The sequence below is a fragment of the Ciconia boyciana genome, chromosome 12, assembly GCF_034638445.1.
Source record: "Ciconia boyciana chromosome 12, ASM3463844v1, whole genome shotgun sequence".
NCBI lineage: Eukaryota > Metazoa > Chordata > Aves > Ciconiiformes > Ciconiidae > Ciconia > Ciconia boyciana.
This window is the reverse complement of record NC_132945.1, coordinates 17,137,022-17,155,351: the sequence shown is the minus strand read 5'-3', so window position 1 is coordinate 17,155,351 and position 18,330 is coordinate 17,137,022. Positions and strand designations below refer to the sequence as shown.

The 18,330-nt window shown below is 47.7% G+C and overlaps 2 protein-coding genes across 3 annotated transcripts; one reads left to right on the top strand and one right to left on the bottom strand.

Annotated features, from left to right (window-relative positions):
- Positions 1-872: 872 nt before the first annotated feature.
- UBE2A (ubiquitin conjugating enzyme E2 A) lies at positions 873-10,213 on the bottom strand. Its single transcript, XM_072876945.1, has 6 exons — positions 9,862-10,213; positions 9,485-9,565; positions 9,330-9,355; positions 3,859-3,948; positions 2,728-2,816; positions 873-2,296 (listed from the first exon to the last, which is right to left on the bottom strand). The coding sequence occupies exons 1-6, from the start codon at positions 9,903-9,905 to the stop codon at positions 2,168-2,170; spliced, it is 459 nt and encodes a 152-aa protein (XP_072733046.1). The 5' UTR covers positions 9,906-10,213; the 3' UTR covers positions 873-2,167.
- A 1,744-nt stretch (positions 10,214-11,957) lies between these two features.
- STEEP1 (STING1 ER exit protein 1) lies at positions 11,958-15,601 on the top strand. Of its 2 annotated transcripts, none has more exons than XM_072877147.1 (7): positions 11,958-12,113; positions 12,257-12,374; positions 12,552-12,593; positions 12,698-12,836; positions 13,362-13,451; positions 13,600-13,692; positions 14,462-15,601. In XM_072877147.1, exons 1-7 carry the CDS (start codon positions 11,990-11,992, stop codon positions 14,522-14,524), a joined length of 669 nt encoding a protein of 222 aa, XP_072733248.1. In that variant the 5' UTR covers positions 11,958-11,989; the 3' UTR covers positions 14,525-15,601. The 2 variants fall into 2 exon arrangements, with proteins under 2 accessions (XP_072733248.1, XP_072733249.1); XM_072877148.1 differs by having other exon boundaries at positions 11,959-12,087.
- The last annotated feature ends 2,729 nt before the right edge of the window (positions 15,602-18,330 follow it).

The window sequence follows — 18,330 nt, the reverse complement described above, 5'->3', positions numbered from 1 at the left end:
TGCAGTCATCCCTGTCGATGCAGGTGGTGGGGTTGGGTTGGGTCGGGTTTTTTTGCACTGGTCTGTAACTTAGTGGGTGCAAATAAGGTGCTCCTTGCTTGACTGGCTCTGACTTGGGAAAGCCTTGCAGAGGGAATGCTTAAGAAACATCACAATTACTTGGGGCAGACTCACTGTCCTGCCTTCTCCATACACACCTAAGCGCTTGCCAGATCTAGCGGTTAGGAGGGTCTGGTTAAGGTACTCCATCCTTTAGGAAAACAAGCTGGTGTAACTGAGGTAGGGCATGGGTGGAACAGCCTTTACCGCTGAAGACAAAAGGCCTGTTCAGGGGTCTGAGCTGTGGTCACAGCAGGTACAAATCCTGACTGAGTTTTTTGAGCCTGGCAGCTTCTATCTTAATTGTAGAGGTAAGCCAGCAGTACCAGCTTTTGTTATGTGTCAGTCACTTTAAATCCTGTTCTCTCCTTCATAAGACAGGAGGAAAACAAGTATGATTCCTGTATCAATTAATTACTGAGCTCATAACTCATTATCATAGGCTCCTTTTTTGTCAACAGTTCACACACATGACACAGTGCTGAGCTCCCTGCAAGTGCTTTTTTTTTTTCTTGCTAAGATTCATGTCTGTCTCTCCCCTTCCCAGCCTGCCCATTCCTCCTTTGCCCCTCACACCTCCTCCTCCTCCTGGCTGGAGGGGCCGAGTTGTTCACCCTGCACTACAGCTGGCACAGCTTTGGCCCACGCACAACAACTACTGCCCAGAAGGCTGGGAAGTATTTCAGTCCTGCCGTCAGGGTCTACCTGGAGCTTGATCCCGCACCCAACCCCTGCTGTCCCAGTTAAAATAAGCACAGTTATACACCTCTTGCCTATTTATACAATAAGCACTAAGGTTACACTTTATTTACAATTTTTGAAAAATGTACAGTTTCTTACATGGGTTACTTGTGCAAAGTTAAACTTCTCAACTAACAGACCAATGTGCACACAAAAGACACCGGAACAGTGGACAACACAATTGTAGGTTTCACCCCACGCTGCTGCTTAAGGTACTGTAACCAAACGTAGAAACTGAGCCTTACAAAAAAGTGAGTCTGGACTTACAAATGGTTTTTCAGAGTTGAAAAAAATACTTTCATAGAACTGAAGGGAAACTAACTCCAGCATGCAGCAGTAGCTCACACAAACCACACAGTAATCTACAAAGAGCAGAAACTGCAGAGACTCAAGTGCCTACCCCGTACTTTATTCAAACTTTCTACAAGGCAAAGTTGGATCCCAAAGAACTTATCTTTCTCAGCTAAAGATAAGGGGCAGGAGAAAGACACTGAAGGAGAGTAATCCCACTGCTGGAACACTTCAGGTTTTACCTCTTCCTTAACGCAGAAGGCCTTTCGCTCAGAGTACCACAGCTCTACCTGGTTTTGTCCAGTAATGCTCAGTGACAGGACTACAGAAACTTACTGAAGCAGTCGCTGTAGTATGTCCTTTAAAATAAAATAAAAAAGGGGGTTGTTTCTCACCCTAAGCAAAGATCAAAGTACCACAACTGTAGTGGTTTATGTATATCTGTACATAAATCTTGCATGTGAAGTGCAGACTAGCATTTCACAGTCTTACTAAATATTTGAATTTAAGAGTTTGTTTCTTTCCCATGAGTAAGGAGTCGATAAACCAATACAAAAGGGAAACAAGAGGTTATTTCTTCACTCAGTACTTACAAATGCAGTGGGGCCTAAACCAATAGTAGAGGTAAATGACCAGCCTGGACAGATCAGCACTTTAGTTAATATCAGTTAAAAAATGTGTATGTATATAAACATCCCTTTTATCAAGCTACACATAAGCATCACTGTGTATAACACAATTACAATTAAAAGCTTAGTGTACACTACGGAAATGCACAATACTGCCCTAAGACTGGAGAGGGACCACAGAAAATTAATTCAGCATCAGTAACTCTTTTGCAAGTAACCCAAGTACAGAACATTTGACTTCAAAGTGGGTGCTTTCTGATGTCCAAGGAGAAGAAGCTTCAGCAAGGGAGGGTGGCAACAGCACAACAGCTATTCTGCTTTCAAAGTAAATGCTAGGAGGAAAAAGATGACTGAGACACTTTGTTTATTTTCCTCATCAACAGAGTGTTCATTTGCATCATCCTGGGTCAACAGTCACGCCAGCTCTGTTCTACTATTGCAGAAACCCGTTTTTCATATTCCCGCTTATTCTCTTGGTATAGCTGAGCTGCCTGGCTGTTTGCTGGACTGTTAGGGTTTGGCTCATCCAATAGAGACTGTGCAAAGAGAAAGAGATTCTTAGGCACTTGAAGTATGCATAGTTTTCCAACATATTCCTTAAGCTATCCATACTAATAAGAGCATGGAAGTTCATCTAGATAGAGGTACACTACACTGCATTATTCCAGCTGTAAACGACTGGAAGCTTTCGCTATCAGTCTTACTCTTAGCAGTGCAGGTCGCTGTTTAACCAACAGCCAAGCAGCAATACCCAAGGAGTGCAATCACTGGACAGCTCCCTTCAGCAACCACCTGCTGTCACTTGTCTACTCAATTTACACCTGGGAAGTATTCACACTTCAGCCAATGTCAAGGTATAGCTCCTATACTGGCTATCAGGAGAAGAAAAAAAAAAAAGTGTTTCCTGAGCTGCTTTTGTTAAAGCATCCTAATTTCATTCTGCCTTTTCATGCAGAGTTCTTTTTACCTGTATGGATGTTAAGATGGAGGAGACATCGTAAGTAGGACTCCAACGATTCTGAAGAATATCCAGACATATACTACCGTCTGCATAGACTAGAAAAGGTTCAAGAAGAATGGCTTAAGACAGAAGTTGTACAGCTACACAGTTTTTTCCTAGTATTGCCTGATCCTGAAAACCTACGTACTGACAAACACTACAAAAGTCAATAGCATCTGACAGACTCAAATCCAGCAAACAAGCCTGTAGGTAGGAAGAGGTGAAGCTTGTCACCAACAGCTGCCTGAGGTATTTAAACTCAACCTCTGCTTATTCTTCAACATCAAGCTTCTCTGTGACATTGCAACTACCACTATGGAATGAATTAAAAACCACGAATAGGTTTTAAGGCAAAAACATTTAAGCTACCCACAAGTGAACCAAATAAAGAGCACAAGCAAAAAGCTGTTTACACACAAGGTTTCCCCAGAAAGCATCTACAACAGTCAGTGTCTAGTCACCTTTTTCACGGCAGCTTTAGAAGAACCTTCCCTCAGTGCACTTTACCCACACGTGCTTACTTGCTACATTTGAAAGTTTCAGGTATTTCTTCACAAACCTAGTATTTGTTTGGACGCAAGGAATACATCTCCAACCTTTAATTACCAAGGAAGGGGATTAATTAAACAATCTTACTATCACTGGCTATAGTTGGAAACTAGCACTACATTTCAAGGTATATCATTCTTACAGGCATTTTTGGGGAGTGATAAAAGACAACTGCATTCAGCAGCGTCATTATGCTATGTATGCAGCATGTATAGACAGAAGTCCAAGGCACTGCTATTTAAGTACCAAATATTCTTCTGTAAGGTTTAACAGGCAGTTGAGAGAGAAGAGCGTCTCATCAATACGGTGCTGTTACACCTGAAAGGTAAGAGGCTCCTTTTATTGCCCCTTTCATTTCAAGTCTGAGCACTGCTCACACATTCATCCTTACCAAAACTACATAGAACCACACTGGAATTTGGCTAGCTTATTAGATAATGGAACTTTTATAATAGACTTCTTTCTACAGTACTATAGCAAGCTATAACCAAAACCAAAACATAACAAACCCCCACCCAAAACAAAAAAGAGCATTGTCTAAGTACTTACCATTTGGATGAAACATTTTAGAGACAAATCTAACAGTAGGTGGCTTATTCGGATATTCTTCTGTGAATTCTATTGTAAGTTTGAAAGTTCCTGGAGTTGAGAGAGAGAGATAAGTAACCTTTATTCAGAATGAATTTACACAAGAGATGAATAAGTAGCATCCCTCCACAAACTGATACTATTGTGCTCATACACGCATGTTGGCTATGGAATACAGATTGTTCAGTCCTACGAGGATTCTTCTACTCTCTTCAGAGTTAATCATTAACCCTGAAGTGCTAGACAGTACTGGTACGAGAGTTTCTCCTGTGACTTTTATTGCCGAAACCACCACCCCAGTAAAAGTTTGTGTAAGGAAATAAATCTGCCCTTCCACAAAGCCTAATGCCAATCCACTGTAAAAACAACACAAGTGGGTGTACAACCATCTGTGTAACAGGCCATGATTTAGTAAGTCCCAGAGACTGAAATATGCTATCATAACAGGGACCTTCTCATTTATTTTCTGTTTAAGTTTCAAGAAAATACATTTTTATCAAGAACTGTAAAGTAATCAGGTCTTGCTGTAGAAAAGCAGTATTGAAAGCAGCATCTAAATAAGACACTTTAAAATAGAAATCTGATCATTTACTTCACACTTCCTTTGTTGTCCTTTGAGAAAGACTGATTAAGCAAAAACAGAAAACTCTGTAGTTAAGTCCTAATCCAAACGTTTTAACAGCCTGTACCAACATAAGCTATTTTAGCCCTTCTCCTCAGGCTATGACAATCTGAGAATAAGAAGTCTGTCAACTAAGCTGCATAAATATGGGTCCAAAGGACCAAGCGCTGCTAGTGATTCAGATCAGTAACTAAGGAACTCTACATACTTCACTTCAAAACATGCAAGCTTCTCTTTACCATGCTATCACCTCAGACCAACCAATCCAGGAGGCAGTTTATGAAGTTCCTGTGTATGCCCAGAGAGAAATATCTGAAGCACCTTCATGTAAATATATAGCTCTCCTGTAAAAGGAATGCACCTCACAGTGACAGCTGTAACAAGCTGCCAGGGCAGACATATTATTTTTTTTGAAAAGGCATTCTTGTATATCAGTAACAGGTTCCCCCCCCCCCCCAACACTCAGTGCCCAAATTAAAACTCAGGGGCTCAGATATAAAGCTCATCCTTGCTTCCTACTGTGAGGAAGTTTTCCAGGACTAATATAATTAATGTATTCCTTTGTTTGGCTGGCAAACACATGCCAACAACTGGTAGCCAGAGAACAGATTTTTCAACCCATTTTCCTTTTTTTCAGATCAGCAAGGACCTGCAGTATTTCCCAGGGACTCCCTCCTTTATAAGGAGATAAATAAACTGTAACATTGAGCTGCAAGGAGTGAAGGTCATTGTTTTGACGTTCCAGTTTGCGTATGAAGACAGATGCTTCAGAGTACAGATGCTTCAGAGCTTTCCGTACAGCAGTGGGAAGTCTCAACGTCCTGTTTTTGCATGTTTGGTTTTTATTAGCAGCCTAACAACACAACAGCACAGCCAACAGCATGCTATCTGACTGTAAAACAGAAGAACAAGAGTAGTATAGTTAAGATTGTTCGAATTAGCAGAAGTCTGCAGTGGGGCTTTCAAGCTTTACTCCAGCTAATCCAGAGGCACAGAGCCAGATCTGAGATCAGTTTGAAAGCCAGCACTGGAATGTTAGTAACAAGTTCTACCAGCTGTGAACATCAGCTCAGGACTACCTTTCCTTCCCTACACGGTGACAATCCCAAACAATATTGGTCCTTTAGAATTGAATGCTTAGAGATTTGATTCTAAATCTTAGAGATTCCCAGCTCTCCCTGCCCCAGTTCTGGTTCTCAGTAGCCTCCTTATGAGGTAGGAAAGCAGGCACTTTCTTCTGTGGAAGAGTGACTAAGCAAGCAGTAGGCTGAAAACTGAGCACAAACCATCAAACAGTAGAGTTCAACAAGCATACTTGAGAAAACGAATGCTATTCTAGAATGCTGACTGAAGCGGGAGCAGAGGGGACAGACAAGATGGCCAAAAAGCAGTAACAAGGGCAGTTTGGTCTTAGAATGCATTTAGAACTACTGAAAGAAAGGGAAGCTCTCTGTCCTACCAGGGACAGGACGGCATTACTTTTAATACAAATCTGAGTGGTTAGACAGCTTCCAGCTGGAGTATCTACCTACTCAAATTTCCAAGTCAAGACCCAGAGTGGCAATGGCTCTTTGAAAGTGCTCCACAGTACGCAACACCTCGCTGTTGAGCTTTATTAAAGGACAAATCCAGAGATCCGATGAACCAAAGCCCAAGGGTCACTCACACTGAAAGCCCACACAAGTGAAACAGGTATCACAACACACACTGCTCAGCATGAGGCCTTCAGTGTTCCGTCTCTTCTGTCACTAATTTTAAAGCTTTCAACTGGTATTCCTTGCAACTTGCCCTAGACAGCCAATTTTAAAACACAAATTATCCTATTCACTGTCATTATTGATATTAGGATCATCACTGATCTTAGGAAAACATTCTCTTTTCTCTCTTGTACTTACTTACCTTACCTTGTTGATCTGTTTCTCCTACCTCAGGATGTGAGACTCTCACACAGCTAACAAAGAGGCTTCTCCATGACCTGTACGCTGGCCCGAGTAACCCCCGCCAGAAGAGCACCCATGTCCCTGCCAGGACCTTCTCGCTGCAAGGAGCAAGAGCAGCCCCCTCTATTCCACTGTCCATAAAGCAGGGATGATCTGTATCCTGCATGAGGATACAGAATCCATATTCTGTAAGCAAGGAACAAACCATACAGAAGGCAAATGCCTTGCTTTCTCTGTTCAAGCCTGCTGCACGATGACAGCAAGGCAGGATACTGCAATAGCTGTGTTACTTAACTCTCTCCAAGCCAGGAATCCTGCACTAACCATGATATCATCATCCGGTTTCAGAGAAACAGGTCTGAAGGACTGGGAGAGCCTGGGTTTCCATCTCTGTGACAGCACTACCACTTTAGATGCCACACAAATACAGATTCTTAGAAATATGGTGAAGGGCAGGATAAATATCCCTGGGGTCCTACTGCAGACACCTGCAATCGAATCCTCTTAAACCAGAAGACGGAATTTATGCTGCTGATCTAAATTAGTAGTTGCTCCTAGGCCGAGTCAGCCTGCGCACCGAGTTGTGAAAACACCCTCTAAAGTCTGGGGGTGGAGGGGAGGGAGGGTTGTTAGCTGCATTATGCTGTACAGCAAGTAAACAAACGTGTTGGAATTTAAGGTTTTCAGTTCAGACAAAGCTAAGAAACCTCAGAAGCTGAGACTGGAGAAGGTCCTCACCAGAATGAGGATAAAGAACAGTAATTCTCACGATGTTGAAATGATTACACTTCTAGTTCAACAAAAATAAATTTCACAGGCTACTTTCACAAGAACTAAGGTATCTGAAGTCTTACAGTATCACCAGGAAGTGACAGAGCCTAAAAACGAAAATGCAAAGCGACTTCTGAAGAACGCTGCCCTGCAAAGGCTTCCTGAGAAGGATTACAGAGTTCCAGCATACCTTTGACTCACAAGGGCCTGCACAGTTACAAAACAAGCCCAAACTAACAGCTCAATACTGTTAAATAAAAATTCCCTTAATTTTACCTACATTAAGTTAAACTGCATCTGAACTGTGCTAGCATTATCTGAACTATGCTACTCTGCTCACTTAATGGAAAAGCACAGCCGAGGCACCAATACACCCCTATCTCTAGGCACCACTTAGTATTTTGTTATCTAGCACAATGTAAGATATGTCCCAGAGAAAAGGAGATAAGCATATCCTGCAACACAAGACGTATCTGTTTTCCTGGGCGCATACTGTGAAAACACACACTTTGCTATGAAAAGAGCAAACATCACACATCGAGATTATGAGATCAACCAAAGCAGTAGGACAGCAGTAGCAAACTCAAGCATCTGTTTGAACTTCAAACTGCTGCGAGTGCAACATGCCCAAAGTATTTCAGATAAAGACACAATGCTGCCACAGGGGAAAGCACAGATGAAATCAATATGTCAGGGCTCTCAAAGCACCCTCCAACCTTCTGCTACTAAATGGAAATATATGGAAAAAAGCCCTTATAGCATCTGTTAACCCCAAACTGAGGTGGAAGAGCCTCAACATGGAAACAACCTGCATTTTAGCACACTGCAAGGAGACAGCTTTCTGCTCCAAACAGTGAATCACTCTATCAGTGGCAGTGCACCAAGAACCTAAGCAGCTCTAGCAACCCTCACAGAAGTTTAAGGGAGCCCTTCTTCAAGGTTTACAAGATGAGATAACAGAATACATTTAGTCTACCTGTTCTATTATGCGATGTTATGGGATATTAAAGTCTAAACATAAGACTTCTGAAGCAGCTACTATAGCAAGTTTCTTAACTAATCAAGTACATGAAAAAAAGTAACTGGAGTCTTTGGAGTTTTCTTATGCCTGAAATATTTAAAATCTTCACATTAAAAAAAAAAATCTGCAATTTACAGGCATGCCCACAGGTGCTACCTCCGAGGATAAACAGAGACAAAGGAGTTAGCCAAGAACAACATAAGAGTTAAGGAATTTTTCCTATGCTTTTGTCATGAGTCATGGAGATCTAGGATTAATTATAGCCTGCACTGAAAGTATCTTAAGAAAAAAAATGCATCACTGATTTCAGTTAGACAGTATTTCATGTTTAACAAGTTTTCACAAAGATGCCAAAGTATTCATACAGCATCAGTAAAGCTATAAAAGACAGTAAGGCCAGACTGAAACTACTAGGACACAGGTATGTTACAAGGACATATTTAGTCAGTTTTTAAAGCTAAAAAGTCCTTTTAATCTTTAACCCTGAATGATACTGATCGTAGCAGGGTAAAGTAGATGCCAAGGGGAAAAAAAAAAAAAATCTGTTCAAAACTTCCTCAAACATTCAGCCCATCTCCTACTTCAGCTGACTCACATTAGGACTTACTCACAAAACACTTCCAGCATCAGAAAAAAACAGAACTCAAAACAAATGACAATGGTTCTATACCAGGTTTTTGACAGTTCTCCAAATATGAGTGTCCCTAAAAACATGACCCAGGGTTCAACAGAAAAGCTTGGAGATCCTTAAAATGGTACATTAAATTAGGCTTAGGATAGTCAGATTTAGCGATTACAAGCAAGCCCCTACAAGCTAATTTGTACATTTATGTAAATCAACATAGCAATCTAAATCTACAACACTTTCTTGGAGTGGGATTAAAAAAAAAAAAAGTACGTAAGTTCTGGATGCAGCATACAGATGTGCAGTCAGGTGAATATGCACCCGCGTCCCTTCTCCATCCCCAGGCCCACACCTGTTGCAAAGTCCACAGCAGTGACACACCAAGGCCGTGTCAAGCTGCAGCATTTTACCCCGAGAAAGCCAAACACCAGGCCGGCATGCAGCCGCACTTACCGTCCTCGAAAGGGGTCCCCTCGGGCCTAGAGGAGGGAAGAAGCAGAGCACAGCGTTACCCCGCGGGCAGCCCAGCTCTGACCCCCCCCAGGAGGCAGAGCGGCATCAGCCCCCGCGGCCTCCCGCCCCCGGCCCCCCGCCACCGCCCGACTCACCCGAAGATGACGGCGTTCCACACCATGATGTTGTTCTCGGAGGGGGCCCCGCTCACCCCGGCCGGGGGATCCTCCTGCAGCCTGCGGGGCACAGGGAGGGCTGAGGCGCCGGCCCCGCCGCCCCCACCCCCCCGGCGCCCCCCGCGCCGCCAGCGGCCGCCCCTGCGCACTTCGCGTAACCCAGGCAGGTAGCTACACGCCTCTGCGCAAACAGCGTAACCCGCAGGCAGACAGCGTCGACCGGCGCTACGCAATCAGCGGAGCGCGCCCTACCCCGCCGCCATGTTGTGCTGCCCCCCTCCTCCCCCGGTAGAGCCGGGCCCTTCGTCCTCCTCCCGCCCGCCCTCCCCTTTCCCCTCAGCCGGCGGCCTCGGTACCTCTTGAAGTCCCGCATGAGGCGCCTACGGGCCGGAGTGGACATGGCGGGCTCAGGGTTATAGATCACTCATACACTATCAGAGGGAGCACGGGGCGCCCAGAGGCGGCGGCGGCGGCGGCGGCAGCGAGCTCCAACTGAGGCAACGGCAGCGCTGACGAACAGGAGCGATCGCGGCCTCTACCACTGAGGCGGGCGCGGGGGGAGGCCCTGGGCTGCGCCGACTCCTGCGCCTGCTGCCGGGCGATCCCGGGACGTACCAACTGCCGCGGGGAGAGGGGGCGGAGCCGGAGCCGGATGCCGCTGAGCCCCCAGCCCAGCCTCTACCACCGCGGCGCGGGGGCGAGGGGCGGTGCCTAAGGGAGGGAGGCTGTACCAACGGCTGGAGCGGGCGGGGGGGGAATTGACCTGTGACGTCACGGAGGGAGGGCTGGCCCCGCCCCCGGACGCGGGCGGGCGGGCGGGGAAGTGGCGGCGGGCGGGGACGGGCGGCTGCGGCCCGGCGGCGGCGGGGCGGGGGTGGCTGCGGGGCCCTCGGTACCGGCGGGAGTCTTCTTGCACCTGCCCCTGCACCTGTGTCGTGGTTTAACCCCGGCCGGCAAATAAGCCCCCCCAGCCGCTCGCTCACTCCCCCGTGGGATGGGGGAGAGAATGGGAAAAGTGAGAAAACTCGTGGGTTGAGGTAAAGACAGTTTAACAGGTAAAGCGAAAGCTGCGTGTGCAAGCAAAGCAAACCAAGGAATTCATTCACTCCTCCCCATGGGCAGGCAGGTGTTCAGCCATCTCCAGGAAAGCAGGGCTCCATCACGCCTAACGGTGACTTGGGAAGACAAACGCCATCACTCCCAACATCCCCCCTTCCTTCTTCTTCCCCAGCTCTCTATGCTGAGCATGACGCCATACGGTGTGGGATGTCCCTGTGGTCAGCTGGGGTCAGCTGTCCCGGCTGTGCCCCCTCCCAGCTCCTTGTGCCCCCCCAGCCTCCTCGCTGGTGGGGTGGGGTGAGAAGAGAAAAGGCCTTGACCCTGTGTAAGCCCTGCTCAGCAGTAACGAAAACATCCCTGTATTATCGACACTGTTTCCAGCACAAATCCAAAACACAGCCCCGTACTAGCTCCTGGGAAGAAAATTAACTCTACCCCAGCCAAAACCAGCACAACTTGCTATGCTGCACTTTCTGCTTCCACAGAGAGCTTTTTCCAAGGGAAAATAATCTATTTTCTACCTCTTTTTGATTGCCTTTGGGAGTAAAGAATTTCTCTCTGCTGTTGTCTAGAGTAGACTGGATAGTCCCCGGTTTTTTAGCTTATCCTCACTTGTAACTGCATGTAATACAGCCGTGTGGGGAGATGGCTTCAGAGGCACGGGAGGAAGACCCACACCCTTTCACAGAAGTTGAAAGAAAATAATAAAAATATTGCTCTCACGGCTGCACTGAAAACCTCCAGTTCTTGACCTCTCCTGCTCTTACCCAGCCTATGCCGTAAGAAACGGATGAGCTCTCGGTGCTTGTCAGGAAGAGACTCTGTTCAGTGCCTTTGTAGTCTAACACGACCTCACGCTTGTGGGCAACACCTTCCCTTTGGTGCGCAAGAAATCCCCGTCACCCGGCCGATGATGGAGGCAGGGACAGGGGGGCACGGGGACAAGCTGCATGTGAAGGGGAATGGTGTCACCGACCCCCCGTCCCCCACGGGTCGGAGCTCCTCTGTGCCGAGGTCAGCCCCGCTTGTTTGTTAAGAGAAATGACGTCAGGCCCACATTTGGCCGCTGCAAAAACTTTCGCACTGCTGCGGAGGCCGGGCCTGCGGGGGGGCCGGGCCTGCGGGGGGGGCCGGGCCTGCGGGGGCCGGGCCTGCGGGGGCCGGGCCTGCGGGGAGGCCGGGCCTGCGGGGAGGCCGGGCCTGCGGGGAGGCCGGGCCTGCGGGGAGGCCGGGCCTGCGGGGGAGGCCGGGCCTGCGGGGGAGGCCGGGCCTGCGGGGGGGGCCGGGCCTGCGGGGGAGGCCGGGCCTGCGGGGAGGGCCGGGCCTGCGGGGAGGGCCGGGCCTGCGGGGGAGGCCGGGCCTGCGGGGGGGCCGGGCCTGCGGGGAGGGCCGGGCCTGCGGGGAGGGCCGGGCCTCGGCGCCGCCATGCCGAAGGTGGTGTCTCGCTCCGTCGTCTGCTCCGACACCCGTGACCGCGAGGAGTACGACGATGGGGAGAAGCCGCTTCACGTCTACTACTGCCTGTGCGGGCAGATGGTGCTGGTGCTGGGTGAGCGGCGGGCGGGGGGCAGGCCGCGGGCCGGGAGCAGGCCGCGGGCCCGGCGCGCTGAGGGCCCGGGAGGCGGCGGGGCGCGGGGAGGCGGGTGCCCGTCCCGGCCCCGCCGCCAGCCTGTCCCTGCCGCTGCCCCGCAGACTGCCAGCTGGAGAAGCTGCCGATGCGGCCGCGGGACCGCGCCCGGGTGATGGACGCCGCCAAGCACGCCCACAAGTTCTGCAACGCGGAGGAGGAGGAGAGCGTCTTCCTGCGCAGGTGGGACGCGGCCGGGCCCCGGCCTCTGCCCGCCCCGTCCCTCTGAGAGCCCCTCCGCGGCCCGGGGAAGGGGCTGGCCTGGCCTGGCCTGGCCTCCTCACCCGGCCGGGGTCCGTCAGCCGGGCACGGATGCCCGCCGTCTCCGCGCTCCTCTCAAGCTCTTCCTCTCTCCCCCAGACCAGAAGGCATAGAGCGGCAGTTCAGGAAGAAGTGTGGCAAGTGAGTGACCACGGCGGCTTCTTAGTGACTTCTGGAATCTGTTCGTGATCCATAGGAATCCAGAGTCTAGGTTTCCTCACCGCCACGTGTGTTTCTGTTTCCAGGTGTGGACTGCTGCTCTTTTATCAACACCAACAGAAAAATGCTCCCGTGACGTTCATTGTTGACGGTGCTGTGGTCAAATTTGGCCAGGGTTTTGGGAAAACAAACATATATACTCAGAAACAAGAACCTCCCAAAAAGGTAATTGGCTTTCGAGAAGTAAAAAGGCTATCTCTGCTTTTTAAAAAGGTGCGGTGAGTACTTTAACGGCAGGGGCAGAGGGGAGAAAAAAGAAAGAAAAGGACCTCTAAGCAATAACTCAGTTTGGTGTCTTCTCCCCATCTGCCTTAAGTTTTCCTTTACAGAGGTCACTGCAGCTTGGAGTCCTAGCACTAACGGAAAACAAAATAAACTTGGAAATCTAGACTGTCCCTGATGTTTAGGCTCAGTTACCATAAAGTTTCCATTTGTAAGTAGGTCAGGTTGGTAGTCTGCACAGTGATTCTTAAAATCTGGCTCATCTGTTATATATATGTCAGTGAGTTTGCTTCTGATCATGACAGCTCTAAGCCCAGAAATCACTGGAGATAATTCTCCTTTGCCACCCACGGAGTTCAGGTAATCTTAATGACTTGCATGAAAAGCCTTAAAAGCTTTGGAGAGGGAAGTGATCCCTAGTGGCACAACTGTTGCCAAGGTTTAACAAAATACTCTGCTCTCACCCAGGTGATGATGACCAAACGCACCAAAGACATGGGCAAGTTCAGTTCTGTCACAGTCTCCACGATTGATGAAGAGGAGGAGGAGATTGAAGCAGTGAGTTTTGCCTGCCCTTAGGGGCAGTCACATCTGAACTGGGCAGCTGTCTCAGACACTGATCAGAGCCAGTGATTGTCTCACCATTTGGATGAGGTGGTGTTACTCTGGGGTTTGCTGTTGCAAAGTGACATTGTATGTGTTTCAGAGGGAGATTGCAGACTCCTATGCACAGAATGCAAAAGTGATTGAGAAACAGCTGGAACGCAAAGGCATGAGCAAAAGAAGGCTACAGGAGCTGGTGAGTGTTTTTTTCGGTGTTGAACGTGAATCCCTGAGATCTGTTGGCTTTGTACACAAAAGCTACCTTGCAGATCAGACTACAAGTATAGAGAGGTCCTGGTACAGTCATAGGTAACTTATAGCTTTGTGAGGATGACTTTTCCTTTATGGGTTTTATAGAGATGTTCTTCTAGGCCTCCTGAACTTAAAATCATATGCAATTACCTATGGAGCTAACGGAAGAGCAGTCAGCAGAGCTTTTGCAGGGAGACTTTCCATGACCTGTTGGACAAGGAACAAGGGAAGGGGAAACCAGGCCATGGCTTTGCCAACCAGAGTACCCCTAATGCTGCGCTCTCAAGCCTGCTTGGCAGAGCAGGTCTTTGCCATGAGGCATCAGGGCAAGCTAAGGCCCTTGTGGAGGAGCTGCCAGCTCAGCTGCTACCGGAAGGGTCACTTGAAGAATTAATGGTAAGAACATCACAGCTGATCTTACCTGCTGTGACAGGAGAATAGTAGATGGTAAGGGGGGGAAGTGTGCAGCTTCCACCTGAGGATAGAAAGTATGAAATTGTCTCCTGTGCAGTTAGTCTTGGGCTTTTTATGATTTTAAAGGTGGTCCTCATTTTGTACCTGAGGGGAGGAGGGAGTCGGCAAAGAACTTGAGCTGCTCTTGCTCCTGGTGTGAAAAGCTTGCAGTGGTCAGACAAGACCACCAAACCTCATTGGAGCACTGAAGGGAAACATATCCAGACATTATTTCATTCTGTCTTAATTTTCTTAATCAGGCTGAGTTGGAAGCAAAGAAAGCCAAGATGAAAGGAACCCTGATTGATAACCAGTTCAAATGAAATGCTGCACATATGCTGGGTATTTGGAGACAGGAGAAAGCTACCAGGAGCTATCGCAGATCCGTCAACAAAGCAGAAGTAACAGACAACATTCAAGGGCAACATGCTGCAACCGGCTTGGAGGATGAGTACCTCTCTGTCATAAGTGATACTCTGGTACCAATTTTAATAACTCCAGCAGCACTGGAGACTTTGCTGAAACTGCAGTTCTCTACTGACCCAGTGTTATGAGCAAGCTGTTCCATCCAGAATATTTACTTTTGGGAAAATCTTCACTGGGTGCCTTCCTGAGTTCAGTGCACCTTTAGATACCTGTCTTTTTATTTTGGTAGTTTTCAAATGTGTAAAATTTCCATAAATGTATTAGAACAATAGGTCGACTGTACAACAAAGAAATCGTTACAAAAGTAAGCTCTGTGCCTGTTGTTCATTGTGTTATTTTAAATGTGTCCAAAACATGCAGAGACATCCTGAGAGACAGCCTGAGAGACATCCATTCCAACACGGTCTAGAACAACTCAGGTGCAAGGCTTGGGCATCGTGCTGCAGCTCACCCTGACCAGCAGACAGGCTGTCAAAGGTAGCCAGCACAGGCTTGGCTGTAGCTCCGAGTCTCGGCTCCTGTTGAACATCGGAAAGCCACGGTTGTACAGAATTACACTGTCCCAACAGATACTGCCCGATACAAGAACATGAAATCCAACCCTGTTTTATACTACTGAAAACAAGAACTGCCTGTGTATTATACTACTAATGAGTACAAAAATACAGTTGGAAGCTACTGATACGATTGGTGATCATTTAAAGTAGAATGCAACTGCACATCTGAACTAACCCGTTCTGCAAAACAGTGTCAGTATTTGGAGTTGTAAAGCGTGAAGGAGAAGGAAAAATGGTTTTGAATGCACTGGCCACTAAGGACTTGGATAAAGACAACATTAAGAATTGGTGTGTAAAGTATCTTGTTTGGGAAATAGTATTTTGTGTCTCTTGCGTGATGTAATAACAGTGCTCTGTAGCCCATGTCTTCATTGCTTTACTTGGGATTAAAGACCTTGTTACGGATTTGAACTAAAATACTTTTCCTAGGGTGTTCTTACTCTGCCAAGGATTGTAAAATAATGTGAACAATGAACAAGATGCTTCATCTCCCACAATTATTATGGAAGTCTTCCTATAATCAATAAAGATTTTCCACCTGGCTTTATAACCCTGACTGGGAAAGCTCATGTCTGCTTAGCCTAAGAATGTATCCTTCCTTTCTTTGAGAAAATAAGGTGTAAGGGACAGATTGAACTCTGCTCCAGAGCTGGCAGGCTGGGATGCATCAGTCGTGTGCCAATTTAAAGCCAGGCTGAGTAAGCACGTGTTCAGGCTAACTCAAGCAGCGCTGGTCTTCTTCACTGCTGATCATCTGCTAATCTGAAGCCTATTTCCAGAAGCCTATGTCCAGAGGCTCTTCAGTTAAGCTGTTATAAGGTGGTGTGTAATACTTGGGAAGGGCAGGAGGAATGAGTGGGTACACTCCGTTACACAAACCCCTCTTCCAAGTGTGGTAGCACAGTCCAGCCAGGCGAGGGCCTCAGGGTTCCTCTGGGTGCGACCCAAGCCCTGGATAGGCGCAGGTTGGTCTCTATAAAAATTAGGAAGTTTTTTCAAGCAGGAGTCAAAGACTTTGAAATTTGAAAATAGGTTTTGAACCACATGAGGTCTGCTGGGATGCAGACTTCTTAGTCTCCAGCTGTCAAAAAGGATGAAGTATGGTCCTGCTTCAAGTGACACCCAGAACAAAAGCTGGCTCAGATGATAGTGTAATTTACAGTTAGGGTTAAAGTTGGGAGTGAGTAAACGCGGGGCTTCAGCTGACGTGGGGCTGTGAAGGGGCTGCCAGGTGGGGCTAGGACCATCTTTGCAGTTTGGTGAGGCACAAAGAAAATTTGGTGAGTGCACAAGTTGTCGAAAGTAGCAGTTACCAACTGCCATCAACTTCCTCAGCCGCACACCTCGAGCCTTGAGGCAGCAGTGTTCACAGCACAAGCACTCCTCCTTTCCAGCTTTTAGAAGACCAGCCCATGTTCAGTCAGTGTTTTTCCCTCTTGTCATTAGAGATCTGCCTAGTTCAGCTCAGGACTTGCTCACAGACCCAGTCAGAAAGGGGAGTATGTATTTTGTCACTCTAGCAGTCCCTGAGATACTTCTAATACACTCTAGTTATGCAGTCAATGGCTGAAACAACTCCAACACAGAGAATCTGATCCAATACATTATTAAGTATGTATTACTTGCCCTAACTAGATCTAGTTCACAACAATTTAAATCAAGGTGGGTTTGTCATTTCTAGTTCTAAATGAATTAAAAGATGTTAGCTGACTATAGCAACAGGAAGCAGGGACACCTAGTTCAACTGCTTGATTAAATGTCCTATTACAATAGATAAAATGAGCAGTTCTGCAGTTTCCCCACACCCTGGTAGCAACTGGGTGAGCTGCAGCAGTGTTCAGACCAAAGAAAAGTCAGATTTTGTGTTACTGTAAAAGCCAACATCAGTCTTTATAAATCTGTAAATACAGGTACGTGATAGATTTGTTTGTTTGTTTAACTGAGCGCTATATTGTACATAAGAACTTGTCTGGATGCAGAGGTATTGCAGGGCAAAGTAGCATGTGAAATAAAAGTGGAGGAGGGGATCTGTTCCAAAAATAACGCCACACATGGCCAGACTTACCTTAGTGTGTTTCATGGCTTAGTCCAGTCTAGTTTCCAAGTGCCTTTGCAAGAACCTAGTCTGAATTACCATGTCGGAATAGCTCCATGTGTAGCAATGCTGCCTTGTTCTTCATAACCTGTAAAAAAACCTCACAGAGTTTGTAAACACTGAAGAGAAGCAGTAATGGTGAATGCGACCTCATCAGTATTAATTGCAGCTGTACCTGGGGAGCAAGGTGGGGTCCTCCCCTCCTGCCTCCCTGCACACAGCTGGTGCCATCACGAAGGCTCCGGGGTGCTGGATAACACTAAGGCTTGTTCAGAAGCTGGTATACAGCTTTATTGGCATTTATCTGCCTGGGCTCCAGGCAGGTTAATAGCTCAGAGGGAGCCAGGCCCTGGGAGCACAGTACGGGCTGTCTCCCAGGGCAGGGTTGCAGGGTGTTTTGGGGAGCCCTGCGGAGCTGCCCGGCCTTGCTGTCCTGGCCCCGTAACCCTGCACATGGCACAAGGAAGATGTTCCCACTCAGCACGGCTGCACGGGGCAGAAAGCTGCCTTCAAGGGAGCAAGCGCCGACAGTTCCCTTGCTTTGCACCCACGGCTGGTGCCTCACGCCCTGGGATGTGCTGTGCAGAGCTGCGCCCCACAGCGAGGGTCTGCCTGCGGGACATGGCAGCAGCGAGCCCCAGCTGGGACGCTCTCAGCTCCCCAGTTCCACGCGCATCCCCACGGGGCGATGGCACCAAGGTGCCTGGCAGTGGCCAGGTGGCTGGACCATGTGCAGAGCTCAGCCTCGAAACCTGAAGGCAAATATTTCTGGTCAGCTATTACAGCTCTCCTTGGGCTGTGCTCTGTGCTTCTACTATTTCACCCGCTAGACTGGCATAGAGATGGCTCGCTCTGACTCCCTAGGCTATTGCAATGAATATTAATAAATACACATTAACTTTTTTTTTGGGTGCCTGACAATGTGATCAGCTTGGGAACAGCACTGACTCATCAGCCTAAATCAAACTAGACTCAACTTTTGCTGGTGTTATCCTAAAGAGCCCCACAGGTCCATGGGGCACTGCCACATCTGGGCATTTAAAAATATAAA